Source organism: Colossoma macropomum, unplaced genomic scaffold (assembly GCF_904425465.1).
Source record: "Colossoma macropomum unplaced genomic scaffold, Colossoma_macropomum, whole genome shotgun sequence".
Taxonomy (NCBI): domain Eukaryota; kingdom Metazoa; phylum Chordata; class Actinopteri; order Characiformes; family Serrasalmidae; genus Colossoma; species Colossoma macropomum.
In genome coordinates this window covers 24,704,966-24,720,304 of record NW_023494801.1, presented here as the reverse complement: position 1 = coordinate 24,720,304, position 15,339 = coordinate 24,704,966, and the positions used below count along the sequence as shown (strand labels likewise).

Below are 15,339 nucleotides of genomic sequence, written 5' to 3'. Positions count from 1 at the left end.
GTTTAGCTCGGATCAGCTAGCTCGGCTAATGCTTCCTTAAGGCTGGTTTATAGCTAACGCGTCGCGAAGGTCGCAAGGGTCCGCGCGGCTAAAATTGCGTCACACATCCAGACACGCCCCTGCGCGAACGCTCCGCGCGTCTGTCGATCGCCGCGTCGCGCGCACAGAAAATTTTCTAACTACGCGGCGGTGCGACGCGGACGCCAAGCCAGAAAATGGAGACTTTTGAGGAGAGGCTGGCGGCGGAAATTAAGAAATACAGGCACCTTTATTGACTCTTCCATGAAGGAACTCATTCAAACTTTGATGATGAGGTAAGTCAGTAGCTATTTTGATTTTTGGAGCTACCTTGTCTAGCAGCTAGTCAGTATGTTATAGAAACTGTTCAAATGTAACTTATGCTAATATAGCTAACTAGCTACCTAAATGAACGACAGTGCCAAATCAGTATTTTTCACACAGGGCCACCTAGCGGATAGGAGAATATCGTCGCGCCTCTGCTACATGCCGCAAGTAAGTTAGCATAAAACGCGTCTTTGTCGCGAGGTACGCGCGCCCCTTCCGTCATCGTTCGCGCGACACTAGATGCGGAAAGTATAATCTAGCCCTTAGGCTGGAGTCGAGTTGTGAGAGCGGATCTCAGCAGGTTTCGTGTTTGGCCGAAACGCCGTTTTCTTTAGTTCGTGTGAAAATGAATACAGATGCCCGTGTGGACGCGGTCTGTTCCTCATGTGTGCTGGTTCAGTTCTTCTCTTACCTTCTCCAATAAACTGGAGATCTCTGTAGTGTTTTTCCTGCTGGAGCTACTGTTTTTTGATTGGTGAATCTTTTAAATTTAACCGCGCTTTGTTATTATTGGGTGATAAGCTGATACGCTCATAATTTATTTTTACTCTGTAAAAATATGAAAATTAAACTAGCGAAGTAAAAGTATTTCATTAAAAATTAACTCAAGTAAGAGTAAAAGTACTATGACTTAAATCTACTCCAAAAAGTACCGTTACAGGGAAAACTATGCTCAATTACAGTAACGAGAGTAAATGTAATTCGTTACTTACACCTCTGCAAAGATGAAATGTAAATCCTCAGAAAGTTGTGACAACACATGGCAACGTGGACGGGACAGCAAAAGTAATCTGTACTATGTCAGTACGTTGTCAGTGTTGTGCTTTTAAGATATTGGAGCTATGATGATGTGGTCGCTGCCGTCAAAATGGAGCAGTTAATTAAGTAATTATAATACAATCCCAAGATTGTACATAAAACTTAATGCAGTAAATGATGTTCTAACAGGCTCCTTAAACTGATTTTTTTTTTTTTTGCAAAAACAAACAAGCAAGCAAACAAACAAAACAAAACAAACACACCATATTTTCATTAATATAACAATTTTTATAGAGGTAAGGTTCACTGTACTGTGACTGCTAAGAAACGTGATAACAAAGACAAAATAAACAGAATGTTAAAACTACAATGATAAAATTCAAACATTATATGCACAAAACTATACAATATATAGTAATTAAAAACAGTGATGTCTACAACAAACTTAAAGCGAAAATACACGACTGCAAAAGTTGGCGGAAAACGGGCTGAAAGTGATTGGTTGAAACCATTCGCAGTGCCTTGTGGGATATGTAGTTCATTCCGACATTAGACACGTTAAACAAGTACACAGTCTTGTACCTTTGCCTGAGTGCTTAAAACTCTTCATATAAGGATTTTTCGAAATGTCTATGGAGCAAATAAATGGGATTTTCACTTCCGGAACCAGAGCCGCTGAAAAAGTGGGATGTGACTGCGAGTGGTAAGTGGAAGTGGCTGAGGGCAAGTTAAAAAAAGGAATTGAAAAGGCACCCTAGTGCCCATTGAAAACAACGGGATGACCGGATCCAGTTTACGTATGGAACAGCGTCACTGACATCAAGGTCTGAGATGATTGGTCAAGCCGGGCGTTACGCTTTCCTCAAAGCCAAACAACGGAGGATTGCCATTTCCCCTTACGTGAGACAACCTCTGGTTAAAACAGTAATGAAACGAGTCCAGATTTGCGGAAATGTTCAGATGGGGCTTCCTTAGTTACCGCTAGTAAACATTAACGCCGAATAGTCATGGCCGAGTTGTTTGGATCTAATAGGACCTGGCGGCAGTTATGCAATGGTGAGCAGCATTAATACAAGTGTGCATATACAACGGCAACAAAATATAGCAGATATTATCACGATGTTTTTTTGAGAGTTGCCTTGTTCTCTGTTAGGAATTAAGTTCTCTTGCTAACTGGCTAGTTTTTCCATTTTAATGCTTTAATCATCGGATCACTTGGGACCAGGGACATTTTCCATAGAAAGACTGTTGTTCAGCAAGCTTTAACATGTCAAGAGACTACAATAAGTTGGCAGGTGTCTCATTAAGAATTCAGTGTTAAGGCTTATTCACAGCAAGTACACACCAAAATCGAGGCGTTTTTTAACACGATGAGAAAATAAATGCAAGATATATATTGCAGAAGTATATTATTTTGAACTTCACTGTATTCATAAACCCAGCATTCAAAACCTTATCTCATTTCTAAAAAAAGAGTGTAAATGTAAATTATTTGTTTGTTTTTTTCCATACAGAAAAACCGTACACATTGATTGAGAGGTCTTATATATATGTATGTTTATCCTATATGTTTAGAAATGAATATTTAGACCCTCTTTTATTTTTTGTTTTTATTATTTGATACACTTCCAGTGCATATATCCATTTCAAATTTACACACTTGTCTTTTGACTTTATACATATAAATAACTTTTTGTACTTTCATAAAAAAAAAAAACACCACAAATTAATAACTAATAAGCTGTTGTTGGCCTTTACAGCTTCAAGACGTCTACAATAAGAAGTAACTTTGTTATATTTTGGCCCTTTCCTCTCGGAAAATCATCTTTAATTCCCCAAGTTTACGAGGGTCCTTCTGTTGGACGCGCAATTTTTAAAATTCTCCATAATATTTCAATGATAATTATGTCTATATGGCAAGCCAAGAGGACCAGAATTCGTCAGGGTTTTGACGGCATATAAAGCGCGTGCTATGTTTTAAAACGCCGTCCAGAGCGGCGGTTATGGGTTTTCTTTTCGCGGTTAGTTACACGCGAGGCGCCGCCAAGCGTTTTAGAAAGTCTGCCGGCAGCTTAACGCCACCACGCGTCTCATAAGCAAAAATCAACTGAATTTACATATCCCCTCCTTCCCCAAGAGGTTCAGCCCAGGCTTCAGGGGGAAGGGTTATAGGGATAGTTGGTTTGGCCAGGGCTGAACCTCTTGGGGAAGGAGGCGATATGTAAATTCAGTTCATTTCTGCATATGAGACGCGTGGTGATAGCCGGGATAATTTTTATTGCTTCCACTGTCTTATTATGGTGCTGGGTTTTACCTCATTGCGCACTGCTATTTAAACTTTCGAGTATAGTAGTTCTGAGTTATTTTGTTGTCTTGTTGAAATATCCATCTTCTCCCCTTTCTTAGTCAATGAGACTAAATTCTCTAAAATCGCCATTTGCAGAGCAGCAGCCCTTATCATAATGCTCCCACACCTGCATTTTACTGTGTGTTCTCGGGCTCTGTGTACAATCCTCTTTCTCCAAACATGACTGTATAGTATATTTGCTTTACATTTTGATATCTTTTTGCAGGTAGTTTTAACTCAGGGCTTTTGGATACTGGACGTTTAATCAGTGAAATGTTAAATCAAGTTATTTCAGTTTCACTCAAGTTAAGATTTAAGTTTTGCTCCACCTGTCATTAGCTTGCAATCTATTTGGAGGTGTTGATCCTTTCCACTCCCATCCTGTTCTTGCTGGCTATCATGTTTCAGAGAAATGTTCAATCTCATATACGTATTGACAGAATATATATATATATATATATATATAAATATATATATATATATATATATATACACATACACACACACAACTGGGCCCAAAATTGAACCTGGTGGTACTTCTTTGGATATGGTCAAAAATCCGATTTATAATTACTCAGTGCTACACATTGTTGTCTGTGTGAAAGGTAATTTTGGGTCCATTTTAGTGCATTTTTATCAAAACCAATCTTTTGTAAGTGCCTTAAAAGAAGAGTGTGATCAACTGTGTCAGCCTTTGATAAATCATTAAAAATGGCAGCACAAAGCTTCTTCCTGTCTGTGGCCATATAGAAATTTAAGACCAGTGTGGTAGCAGAGATGGTGCTGTGTCTTTCTCTAAAGCTAGATTGATAATTAAACAGGATGGAATTTTTGTATAGAAATAGTTTTAAGTTGACTTTACTAGAAATTCTAAAATGTTAGCTAAACAGGACAATTTGAGATTGGTCTGTAGTTATTACATCTGCCACCTCACCTCTTTCATGCAGTGGAGTTACATGAGCTATTTTGATGGAAACCTGGGAATTCTGCATGATAAAACAAAGATAAAAATGTATGTTATGTGTTCTAAATTAAGTGGCGCTGCTTGACGCAGGAAGTCTTCACCAGTAGTTTTTTGTAGATTAATAGTAGTAAGAGATTTAGCTACTAGCTACTTTAGCTGAAGTGTGAAGACACCATGGCTCTGGGTAACAGTAGAGTTGATATCAGTTTGACCTAACAGCAGTTTTAATCAGTATTTAATCAGATGAATCCCATCAACTCGGTGTGCGCGATTCCAAAAAAAGGTTAAAATTGTCAATAAAAGTTAAGTCTTTGCAGAGGCAGATTTTTTGGAGCAAGATGCGAAGACATGTTTTCCTGGAACTTTCTCTAATGGGGTTGTAATATAGCACCTTAATCATGTTAATGAAGTTTGGACCAAATTTAAACATATCCAGTACTCTCCATGGATATTGCCACTCAAGCCTATCAAAAGCCTTTTCTGCATCAAGAAATAAGAGGCCACAGGGAGATGAAAACTTGTGTGCTTCTCCTATTACTTACAGAAGCCTTCTTATATTGTCTGAAGCTAAGTGCTCTTTCATGAGTTTGGTCTGGGTGGATCAATTTTACCTATCACTTTCTCCAACGTAAGAGCTAGAACTTTCAAGAGTAATTTCACATCTGCATTTATCAGTGAAATAGGACGAGAATTGGCACATTTTAATGGATCCTTACCTGGTTTTGGTATGACAGTAATAAGCGCAGTGTTGAGGTCTCTATAAAGGCTTCCTTTTTCAATAGCATAATTTATAGTTTTTTCCACAGAGCTAGGTACAATTCTGCAGGCAGCCCGTCTATACCCGGAGAACGGCCTTTAGATATAGATTTAAGTGCTGATAAAGATTCCTTTAATGTAATTGGAGTCCAGATCATCTGCCTCCAATGGTGTCAATGAAGGAAGGTTTAAGGATTGAAAAAAATTGTATAATCGTTTTCAGATGTGTCAGAGTGTCAGTAGTATATAGTTTAGTAAAGAAGGATCTAAAGGCTTCACTGATATCAGGGTCTTTGAGACAATGCCTCCATTTGGACATTTGATGGCCAAAATAGACCTTTTACTGCTTTGTTGTTTAAGTTTTAATGCAAGGAGGCAACTTGGCTTGTTTCCTAGTGAATAATATTTATGTTTAGTAACATGCAGTAGGTACTCCACTCTATATTTTAACAAATTATTTAATTTGATTTGTTTAGCTTTTAGTTGGGAGTCTTTATTTATGTTATATGCTTTTTAACTTCTTCTTTCAGCTCCTTTCAGGCTCTTTATTTGTTGCAGGCTGGATTTTTGAAGATGCAATGAAAAAGAAATGGTAGTGTTATTGCAGCCCAAGCCATTGTTGGAGTTCTTTTTTAAATCTATGACTTTAACTGATTAATAAATACTTCATTCTGGAGCAGAGAAGTATAAAACCTCCTTCTTGATGCTTTACTGTAGCCAGCGTCAAAGCAAAGATTTGTTATAATGGGATTATGGTCTGATATACGTCTGGGGAGGAATTATGTGGAAGAAACTGTAGGAAGCAGATCGGCTGAAAGGACAATAAAATCCATTCTGGAACACATGATGAGGTGAAGAATATGTGTAATCCCTGACGGTGGGGTTCATAAGCCTTCAAGCATCAACCAAGTTTAGATCCTTAATTAAGTTATTCAGGGCTTTGGAAGCAGTTACTTGAACCGATGAAATGAGCGAGGGCATTCTATCTAGGCTTGGATCCGTAAAAATTCATATTAGAGCCCACAATTAAATAATATTTGTCCAAAACCATTAATTCTTCGGTAATGTTAGGAAAAAAAGGTGGTTCATAGATCATTGGTGCATAGACACTAATAAAAGCCATTTTCTTCCCTTGTATGGATGTGCAGCAAAATGCTAGCTTCCCTGTAGTATCTGCACTAGTCTTGATAATACAGGTACTTAATGTGCGCTTCATTACTATAGCAGCACCTTTTGGTATTTGAACCATTTCCAGAGGCTACTACTAATCTATATCTTTTATCTTGTAATCGCACAGTATCAGCTGGCCTAAGATATGTCTCTTGCAGCAATATCCACTTTATTCCTGTGCAGGAAGTCTAGAAGTTGAATGAAAAATTTAGACCCCTAACATTGAATGACATCACTCTGTAACTATCTATTATAGCAACTTGGGACACAAGCTGAATCCCATGCGCTAAACTGAAAAACACAACCCAAGAATACAGGTGAAATAATCAATATTAAAGCTAAACAATGTCCTATGATGAAACATTTAAGATAAGGTATTCTCATGTGATTACTGTGACCACCCTCTCCCTCCCCTGTCCCACCAATCCCTTCTGTCAACGTCCGTGAGAATCACAAAGCGATGTCTTAACACGGAATCAGGTATAGCCTCCCACCACTGGAGTTAAGTATTTATAGATATTTATATAAAAAAAATAGTAAATAAATAAAATTACTTGATTTAAAATATGGGCCAATATTCCAACCAAAAACAATAAGACGTAGAAGAATACTAAGAGGCCTACATCGGAGCTAGTAGCCAGAAATCTCACACGATCACCGTGCGTTGTGTGAGAGGAGCCAGGTACACATTCCATGTCAGTGAAATGCTTTGAGGACCTTGCCTTTTTATCCAGAGCCATTGACTTGGTGTCAGTGTCAGTAAAGTACAATTTTTGCCTCGTCCGCTGAATCAAATGAGAGTTTCTCACCTTTGTAGCTGACTCTCAGGTAGAGCTGGGCGATATGGCCAAAAATGTTATCACGATAAACAAAATTCATATCGTTCGATATCGATATCGTGTTTTAAACTATCCTTTATGTTCAGAACATGACGAACACTCGCCAAACAATGGAACATTTTCACAAATCTGTCATGGGAAAGTGGGAGAAAGTGTCTGGTGAGCTGTTTTTGCCAGCTGGAAAAGCATGGCTATTTTTGTAATAGTCATAATTTAAGAAAGAAAACAGATTATTTTTAGCTGGTGACGAGCGCTCGGCTACCCCGTTACAAATGACATCACAGTATTCAAACATCGGCTAGCGACGACTGGATTTCTCTATACTATCGTAGTAGTTTAAGGGGTGAACCGCAAAATATCTAACACCAGACAAACGGAGTCCTCCTTTTAGGTACGTTTAAACTGAAAGCGGTGCTTTTGTGTCGTGTTTGATCTACAGTATCATCAATTCTCCGTGTTGTGTGAGTGACAGTGCGCTGCTTCAAGTTAGCCAGCTGCTAAAAACTGCTAGCCTGGAAAGATAGCGCTCTCCTGCTCTCCAATGCCTCAGTTTACTTTCATATAAATCAGGGCTGTAATTTACATGAACTCACTTCTTTCTTTCACTTTCGTTGCTTGGGAATGCACTCATACTAAATTATGACTGTCCGAGCGCTGCAACAGCGCTGTAGTTGTGAGGATTGTGAATGTATAACTCCGTGTTTCAGCCGTTGCTAAAGACTCATCTTACTCGCGGCCCCCTCCCTCTCTAATCATGTCGAAAAACTCGGAAGTGCGCCCTCTCCTGGCGACAGCTGAGTAGTGTCGCTTTCCTTGCAGTAGAAAACGCCACGAAGGCTTTCGCTAGAACGTGGAAGTGTGCGAATGGTGTATTATATCGAACATTTATCGAACCTGTCTTATTGCTCTATCGAGGAAAAGTTATATCACGATAATTATCGTTATCGTTTTATCGCCCAGCCCTACTCTCAGGATGGCAGGATAGACCAGAAATTAGTCTTTGCCCTTCTGTCAGAGTTTTGTCCAGATCCCTTTGAACTTGTTTCTCGCCATTGTCGTTTCGGACTTGTAGTCCACATAGAACTCACAGTTTTTACTTTACGGGCGCCTTGAAGTATGGCTTGACGATCCGAGTAATGAAGCAGCCTGAATACCATGGTGCAAGGCCGAGACGAGTTGTTTGAATAGATTCGATGGGCCCTGTCGATTTTAAGAGGAATCGAGGCTTTCTCATTCAAACATGGAATCCATTTTGGAAGCATTGTTCACCAACTGGGTCGTTGCCCTCTGTGCCAGTTGGTAAATTGACCAGCCTCACATTGTTTCTCCTTGACCTGTCCTCCATTTCGTTTAATTTTTGTCTCAATTTCCCGACTTCAGAGAGGCAGTGATTGGTGTCTTTCTTCATTTGGCGAACTGTGCCTTATAGCATATCAACCCTAGCCGAGAAGTCTTCCATGTTCTTGGCATGGGCGTTTATTTAGTCTTTTAGGGAACTGAGTAAGGATCCATTTTCAGCAGTGTGACTTTCAATTGTCATCCCTCATCATTTTTGACACTAGCTCTCACAGCGACTCTGCCTCTATGGTCTGTTTGATTAGCATGGCTACTTCATCAGGTGTCGAATTAGCTATCGTTGAGGGGGCTGTTTTGATACATATGGTATCAAGTTTTGCAGGCTAACTAGCATGATTCTTCGAAGCCATTAGCAAAAATAGACTGTATTCTAGTCTAGTCACTAAAATGTTTTGATTTCTGATACATCCCGCATGTATTACTATTTTCTTCACTGAGTGATATTTCTTTAGAAGACTGGGGAGCTGCTGTGTAATGTCAGAAATTTTTGCACCAGCGATAGTGGACTACAGCTGTATGGTGTTAACGTTTCTGATTGAGTCACCTACTATGAGAGTGGATGGAAGAGGGTTTTGGGTCGGCCCAGGCAGAGTGCCTACCACCACACAAAACCCCACATGCAAGTGTGTAGGGAGCAGGGAGTAGAGGATGTCCTCATTATCTTTGATCTGGTATAGCACAGAAATTATTTCTTCAATTTCATGGCTCATCTGTGCACAGCTATCACATCCAGCTGGAGAGCTGAGGGGAGGCATGGCCCAAAAACAACTTGTAGGTTTAAATAAAATAAGCAGTCCGTAGTCTGTTGTTTAGTGTAATCAGTGCAGAGGGCTCAGACTGATAAATTCAGCACGTAAAACAAAGCTTAAAAAGGTTGTAACACAGCTGGGTTGCCCAGTTGGGCTAAAATGGGCTAAAACAGGCTAAAAGCTGGGCTAAAAACAGACTAAAAGCTAGGCTAAAAACAAAACACCCAACGGTCCACTCTGATGCTCCGCTGAGTTGTAATGTGGCTCCTCACCATGTGACTGAAATGACTGAGAGGGGATATTCTAACATGGCTTAATCACTCCCAGCAAACTGCAGAATCCAGGATCCTCTACAAGTTGTGATGGAAATTGAAAGCTTTAAACATCCCTACGAAGGAAGTTATTTGTTTTGCCTGTTCAGAATCAGCCCTTATTGGCTGCTTGAATCCTATGGTGAGAAGTAGCTGCTGCAATCTGAGTTTGCTCCTTATTAACACATTCGGGTGATCTCTTCACAAATTAGTTAGCATATTTGAGGTATTAGCACAGATATTTGATTTTACGTTGAGCAATGTGGGCACACTGTCCTTGTTCAGTCTGCCACTCTTTGCCCATCCACATTGTACTTTACAAGGAAGCTGAAGTATTCCCAATGAGGACATGAATGTGAGGATGGCTTGGCTCAAGCTTGTTCTTTCTGCTCACCATTTCAAACATCTTGGTTAATTAACCATCCAAGGTACACAAAGATTAAGTTAGCTTCTTATTTGCCAGCTTCTAGTTTGAATTTTCTGTTGCACCATTTGAAGGTGGAGCAGCAAATTTGAATAAGAACTAACTTCAGCCTTGTCCAATTTGTCCAGCTTTTCCAGTTCTAAGACCTGCACACCATAGTTTTGACAATCATTTTTATCACGTTTATATCATATATCATAGATTGTTTTAAAGAGAATTATAAAAACTTTCCTGGTATTCAGCATTGTATAGCGTTAAATCTTACTATATTCAATTCACAGCTCATATCGTCTGCAACTCCTGTTTGGAAAAATATGAATATTAACATGTGAATAGTGACATCTATAATATATAGTACTGAGCAAAAGTCTTAGGCACCTAAGCACAGTGTTTAAAACCATTTATCTTGCCAATAACTGTGTGTTTGCCAGTATGAACAACATATATCATTAGAATAGATGTAAATATGTCAATAAACATAAGTACAATAAAAAGTAACAAGAATTAAAAAAAAAAAAACAATCACAAGCCCACTTGATTTAACATAAAGCATTGATTAGTCAAAATAGGTCCTGGATGATAATTACAGTTTGGAAGCATTGGAACTGGTTAAGCAGATAAATTGACAAATGTAAATCACTACACATATATACACACATATAATATTATATTATAATATCTAAGTCCATGTATTTCTACAAGCCCTTTTTACCTTGTTCATTAATGATCAGGACCCCACAACTGAGCAGGGATTATTTGGGTGGTTATTTGCAGCACTGCACTGACCCTGGCATGTTTGTATGTGTGTGCGTGTACTGCACAGCAGTGTTACTGGAGTTTTGATTCTAGATCCTGATGAACGTGATAGCCTACTGGGCTAGAGGGATGTGATCTGATCTTTGAAAGTAATTTGAACGTGTGCTTGTTTTAAAGTGGAATTTCTATTTTTGTGCATTTAACAGGTACACTGTTTAAGTGAACAATCTCCTTTCATTAAAGCAAGCCAAAAACGTCCCTCAACGTGTTGGATGCTTTGGGGGCATATTGCTAAAACGCAACCAGGATGAGGTGCAAAGAGCAAAAGTGTGCACAGAGCTGTAGGCCATTTCTATGCCCAAAAGCAGCTTAATATTATTTTAAAACTTGTAATAATATCCCATGCTTTAAATACCATAAACCATTATTTCTCCTGCTTGGGGTGCATTTAAGTGCTGAATCTCAATCTAATTGGGTGCTGGTGAACTCATTTGCATAAAGTTAATCCAGAGGGTGTCATATACAGATGTGTAATCTGATATTACCAAGGTAATAGGCCACTGGTGACGTGACGTGTCAGAAATGGCACTACAGAGTAGTACTATTTGCCTCACGTAATTTGCACTGTGGTTGTTCATTTCATTCTCTGCCTAGACATACCCTTTTCGAACTGCTAACCTGACATAGTGTCAGAAGGCAAGGCAAGTTTATATATATATAGCATCTTTTGGTCATTCAGAGTGCTTTACAAATAAGAAAATACAAAAATAATTGAAATTCAATGACATTTAAAAGCATGTAGGAGGTTAGAAAATAATAATAAAAAAAACATAATTAAAACAGTAGAATTAGTAAAGAAAATAAACATTAAAAAATAAAGATTAAATAAGGATAGTCAAGTGCTGTTACAGAAGAAGTGCAGTAGAGTGCAAGAGAGTAGAGAGTGATGGTGACACTATTTTGAGTGGTCCTTTTTACACTGTAAAAAAAATTAGCTTGCACAACAAAAAAAAACTTGGTACAGAATTTCCCCGAATTTTTTCTTGTTCACTCAACTTTTATAAATTACTTGTTATACTGACTGACATTTCTTTGTCAAGACTAAAGGAAATATTTAGTTGAGCTAAGACGAGAATATTTGTTGTACAAAGAAGTACAACTATTCCTGAGCAAAGCTCTTTGAGTTGTACTGACTTTTACTTTTTTGTTTAACAAACAAAGAAAATGTAGTTTATGTAACCGTTACATTCTAGCTCACTAAACAAAGCTTTTTGAAGTTGAGTTAACTAAAAATGTTCTTTGGAAATCAGTACTAAGGAATATTAAGCTGTACCATTAAACTTAAAGAACACAGTTGGTGTCCAGCTCGACAGTAAAACTGTGAATGTGAAAATAGAAGAGGTAGTACAACACAGGTGAACACAGCTGAGCAATCAATAATCTGCCATAGTTCTAAGAAAAGGTCATACATTAAGCCACTATGTACTGTATCATGTCCTCTAAATGTAACAATTCTTAAAGCTCACCTGTGCTCACCGGTATGTGGGCATGAACTGATTAAACCAAAAAGCATTTTGAAGCAACTGCTTTAATTGTCAAAACAACTTATACAGAACTTACAATTCAGACAAAATGAGTGAAATAACAATTAAAGAAGTAAAGAAACAGTTACAAAGGTGTTTACCAAAAAATTCCAAACTAAATTGGTGTTGGTGTTGTACTTGAATGTATGTACACACTCACTGGCCACTTAATTATGTATGGCTACCTTGTATCTATGCTCATTTCCAATTTAATCAGGTCCATTTAATGTATAAGTGCACTTTGTAGTTCTGCAATTGCAGATTGTAGTTGATCTGTTTCTCTGAATACTTTATTAACCTTTTCACCTCATTTATCAATGATCAGGACCCCCACCTGGACCACCACTGAGCAGGTATTATTATTATTTCTTTCTCAGTACTGCAGTAACACTGGCATAGTAGTATGTGTGACAAGGTAGGAGTGTCTAATAGAGTGGACAGTGAGTGGCCACAGAGTTTAAAAAAACCAGCAGGACTGCTGCGTCCAATATACCACCTAAATAATACCTGCTCTGTGGTGGTCCTGTGGGGGGGGTTCTGAACACTGAAGAACAGGGTGAAAGGGGGCTAAAAGGTATGCAGAGAAACAGACAGACTGCAGTCTTTAAGTCAAATGGCCAGTGAGTGTATACGTATGTGTGGGACAGAGAAACAGCAAGAAAATGAACATCTGAAGCCTATCCTACTGTGCTAAACGTACTTGTCCCTTAACAGATGTGAAGGTCTCTGTTCAATTTCTTTGTCACTTGCAGCTTGTAAGGGTAGATTCTTCATGGCTGTATCAAAAATGATGAAAAAGTAAGCAAAATTGGTAATAAGCACTCACCAGACAAAACATAAGGATGAGAAAAACACCAAGAAAAAGAAAGAAATATAGAACAGAATACAAGAAGGAGAATGTTATTGTGAATAACAATGTACAATGTTTTTCACATCATGATCTTGAAAGCTCTTGCTTTCACGCAACAATTTAACTTTTACTTTAACTCAAATCATATTTTATAAAGATAATTTCTACTTTTACTCAAGTTCAGAAGTTTTGTACTTTGTTCACTCCTGGTGAGAAGCTCCTGTAGCTACAATGTGGTGGATGGGAGGGGTCTAGAAGTAATGGAAAAAGAGATACTGAAACAGGACTTTAGTAAAACTTTTAGGACAGTGACATACATTTTAGGAATACACACATCAAAAATAAAGCAAAGACAATATATAAATAACTACACAACTAAACAGCATCACATAATATAATTGAAAACTAAAGTTCTTGAATAGTCATATAAATTCTCCCAGTTTCTTATTGTTTTCTGTTTTGCCTTGTTAAGCTTAGCTGTAAGATATTCCATCTGAACTATATTTTGAAAACTAGATATCCAGAATTTCATAGCTGAAAGTTGTGAGGCAATCCAAAGTTGCAAGACAGTCTCATGGCTGTAAAACCTGCCATCAGCAACCTTTGTTGAATCGAAGAAAACTGAAAAGCAGAGTCATCATTTAAAAGACATAAATGTGGCGACAGTGGAACACTGAGATCAAGTACCCCAGATAATATATCTACTGTAAAGGTCCATTTATATGCTACTTTAGAACATTCCCAGAACATATGCATAAATGTACCAGGTGCAGAGTTACAAATATTACAGGTATAACTAGAAATATGTTTCATTTGATATCTCCTCTAAGGTGTTGCATATGCTCTGTGAATTATTTTGTAATAAATGAACTGATGTGCCAAGTTTTTAGAAGAGTGACTTCAATTAGCCCACATAGTGTTCCAATCCAAGGAGGGACCAGCACTGGTGAGCTCTTGTTCCCACAGTTGTTCGACTGCCAACTGCTTTATATGATGGTCTACCAACATTTTGTAAATAAACGATACTCTGCCCCGTAGATTGTCCAGAGGTCTTATCCAGTCTAGCAAGGGGTGAGAGCTGAGAGTGCTGCCCCAGGGAGCTCCATAGGCTCGAAGTGCAGAACGAAGTTGTAAATAAACAAAGCATGAAGAAGCTGATAGATTAAAAAGCATCTGAAGCTCCTGAAATGACAGTAAACCACTATCGCCACACATCCTTGACTGTATTTATAACTTGAGAGGACCAAAAAGAATTACAAAATGGTTTACCCCCAATCAAAATCTTGAAGTTATTCCGTAAAGGAGTCTGTAAACAGATTTGGAGTGGAACGCCCATAAACCTCTCCACTTTTCTCCAGATACTTAGGGAGTTAGACATTATACAACCCAATCTTAAATTACGATTTGTCCTACCATTTCCAGTAAACAATAAGTCTTCTAATCTATGAGGTTTGCTAAAGATTCTTCAATACATCTCCACGGAACTCTAGAGTGTTGGTCCATCCATACATAGAGAGCGCTCATTTGAAATGCCAAGTGATAATACTTAAAGTTTGGAAGGGAAAGACCACCGTTTAGTTTAGATTGCTGCAAAGTAGTAAAACTTATTCTAGGGCGTTTATTGCTCCATATTAATTTAGAAATCACTGAGTCAGTATCATTGTAATAATTTTGTGGAGGAGGCAAAGGTAACAAAGAACAGAAAATTTAATCGTGGGAGTATGTTCATCTTTACTATATTAACCTTGCCTTGCAGTGATAATGGTAGATTATTCAATCTCTGAATATCAGACTGAATGTCGTGCAGAACTTTAACAAAATTATCTTTAAAAATTCTTGCTATGTCCAGGTATATTTTAATACCCAAGTAAGTAAAGGAATCCTTTGCGGGAATACCAGATGTCACGACAGCCGAACCTGCAAGAATATTAAGTGGCATCATTATAGATTTGTCCCAATTAATTTTGTATCTGGACAGGCTTCTGAACTCCTTAAATAACTGTAAAACCTGAGGGATTGAGGATTTGATTTTGAATAAATAGAGTAGTATATCATCAGCAAAAAGTGAAATATGGTGAGCATGACCGTGAACAGTTATGGGAGTTATGAGTTTATTCTGCCTGATCATTT

The 15,339-nt window shown here is 38.2% G+C and overlaps 1 protein-coding gene across 1 annotated transcript in view; it reads left to right on the top strand.

Moving 5' to 3' along the window:
• The first annotated feature begins 1,877 nt into the window (after window positions 1–1,877).
• The window catches only part of iqck (IQ motif containing K), a 59,253-nt gene continuing 45,791 nt past the window's right edge, over window positions 1,878–15,339 (top strand). The window contains exon 1 of the mRNA XM_036589174.1: window positions 1,878–2,160. Within this exon, the coding sequence (XP_036445067.1) occupies window positions 2,112–2,160 (49 nt within the window). The 5' untranslated portion in view covers window positions 1,878–2,111. The remainder of the gene's footprint in view (window positions 2,161–15,339) is intronic.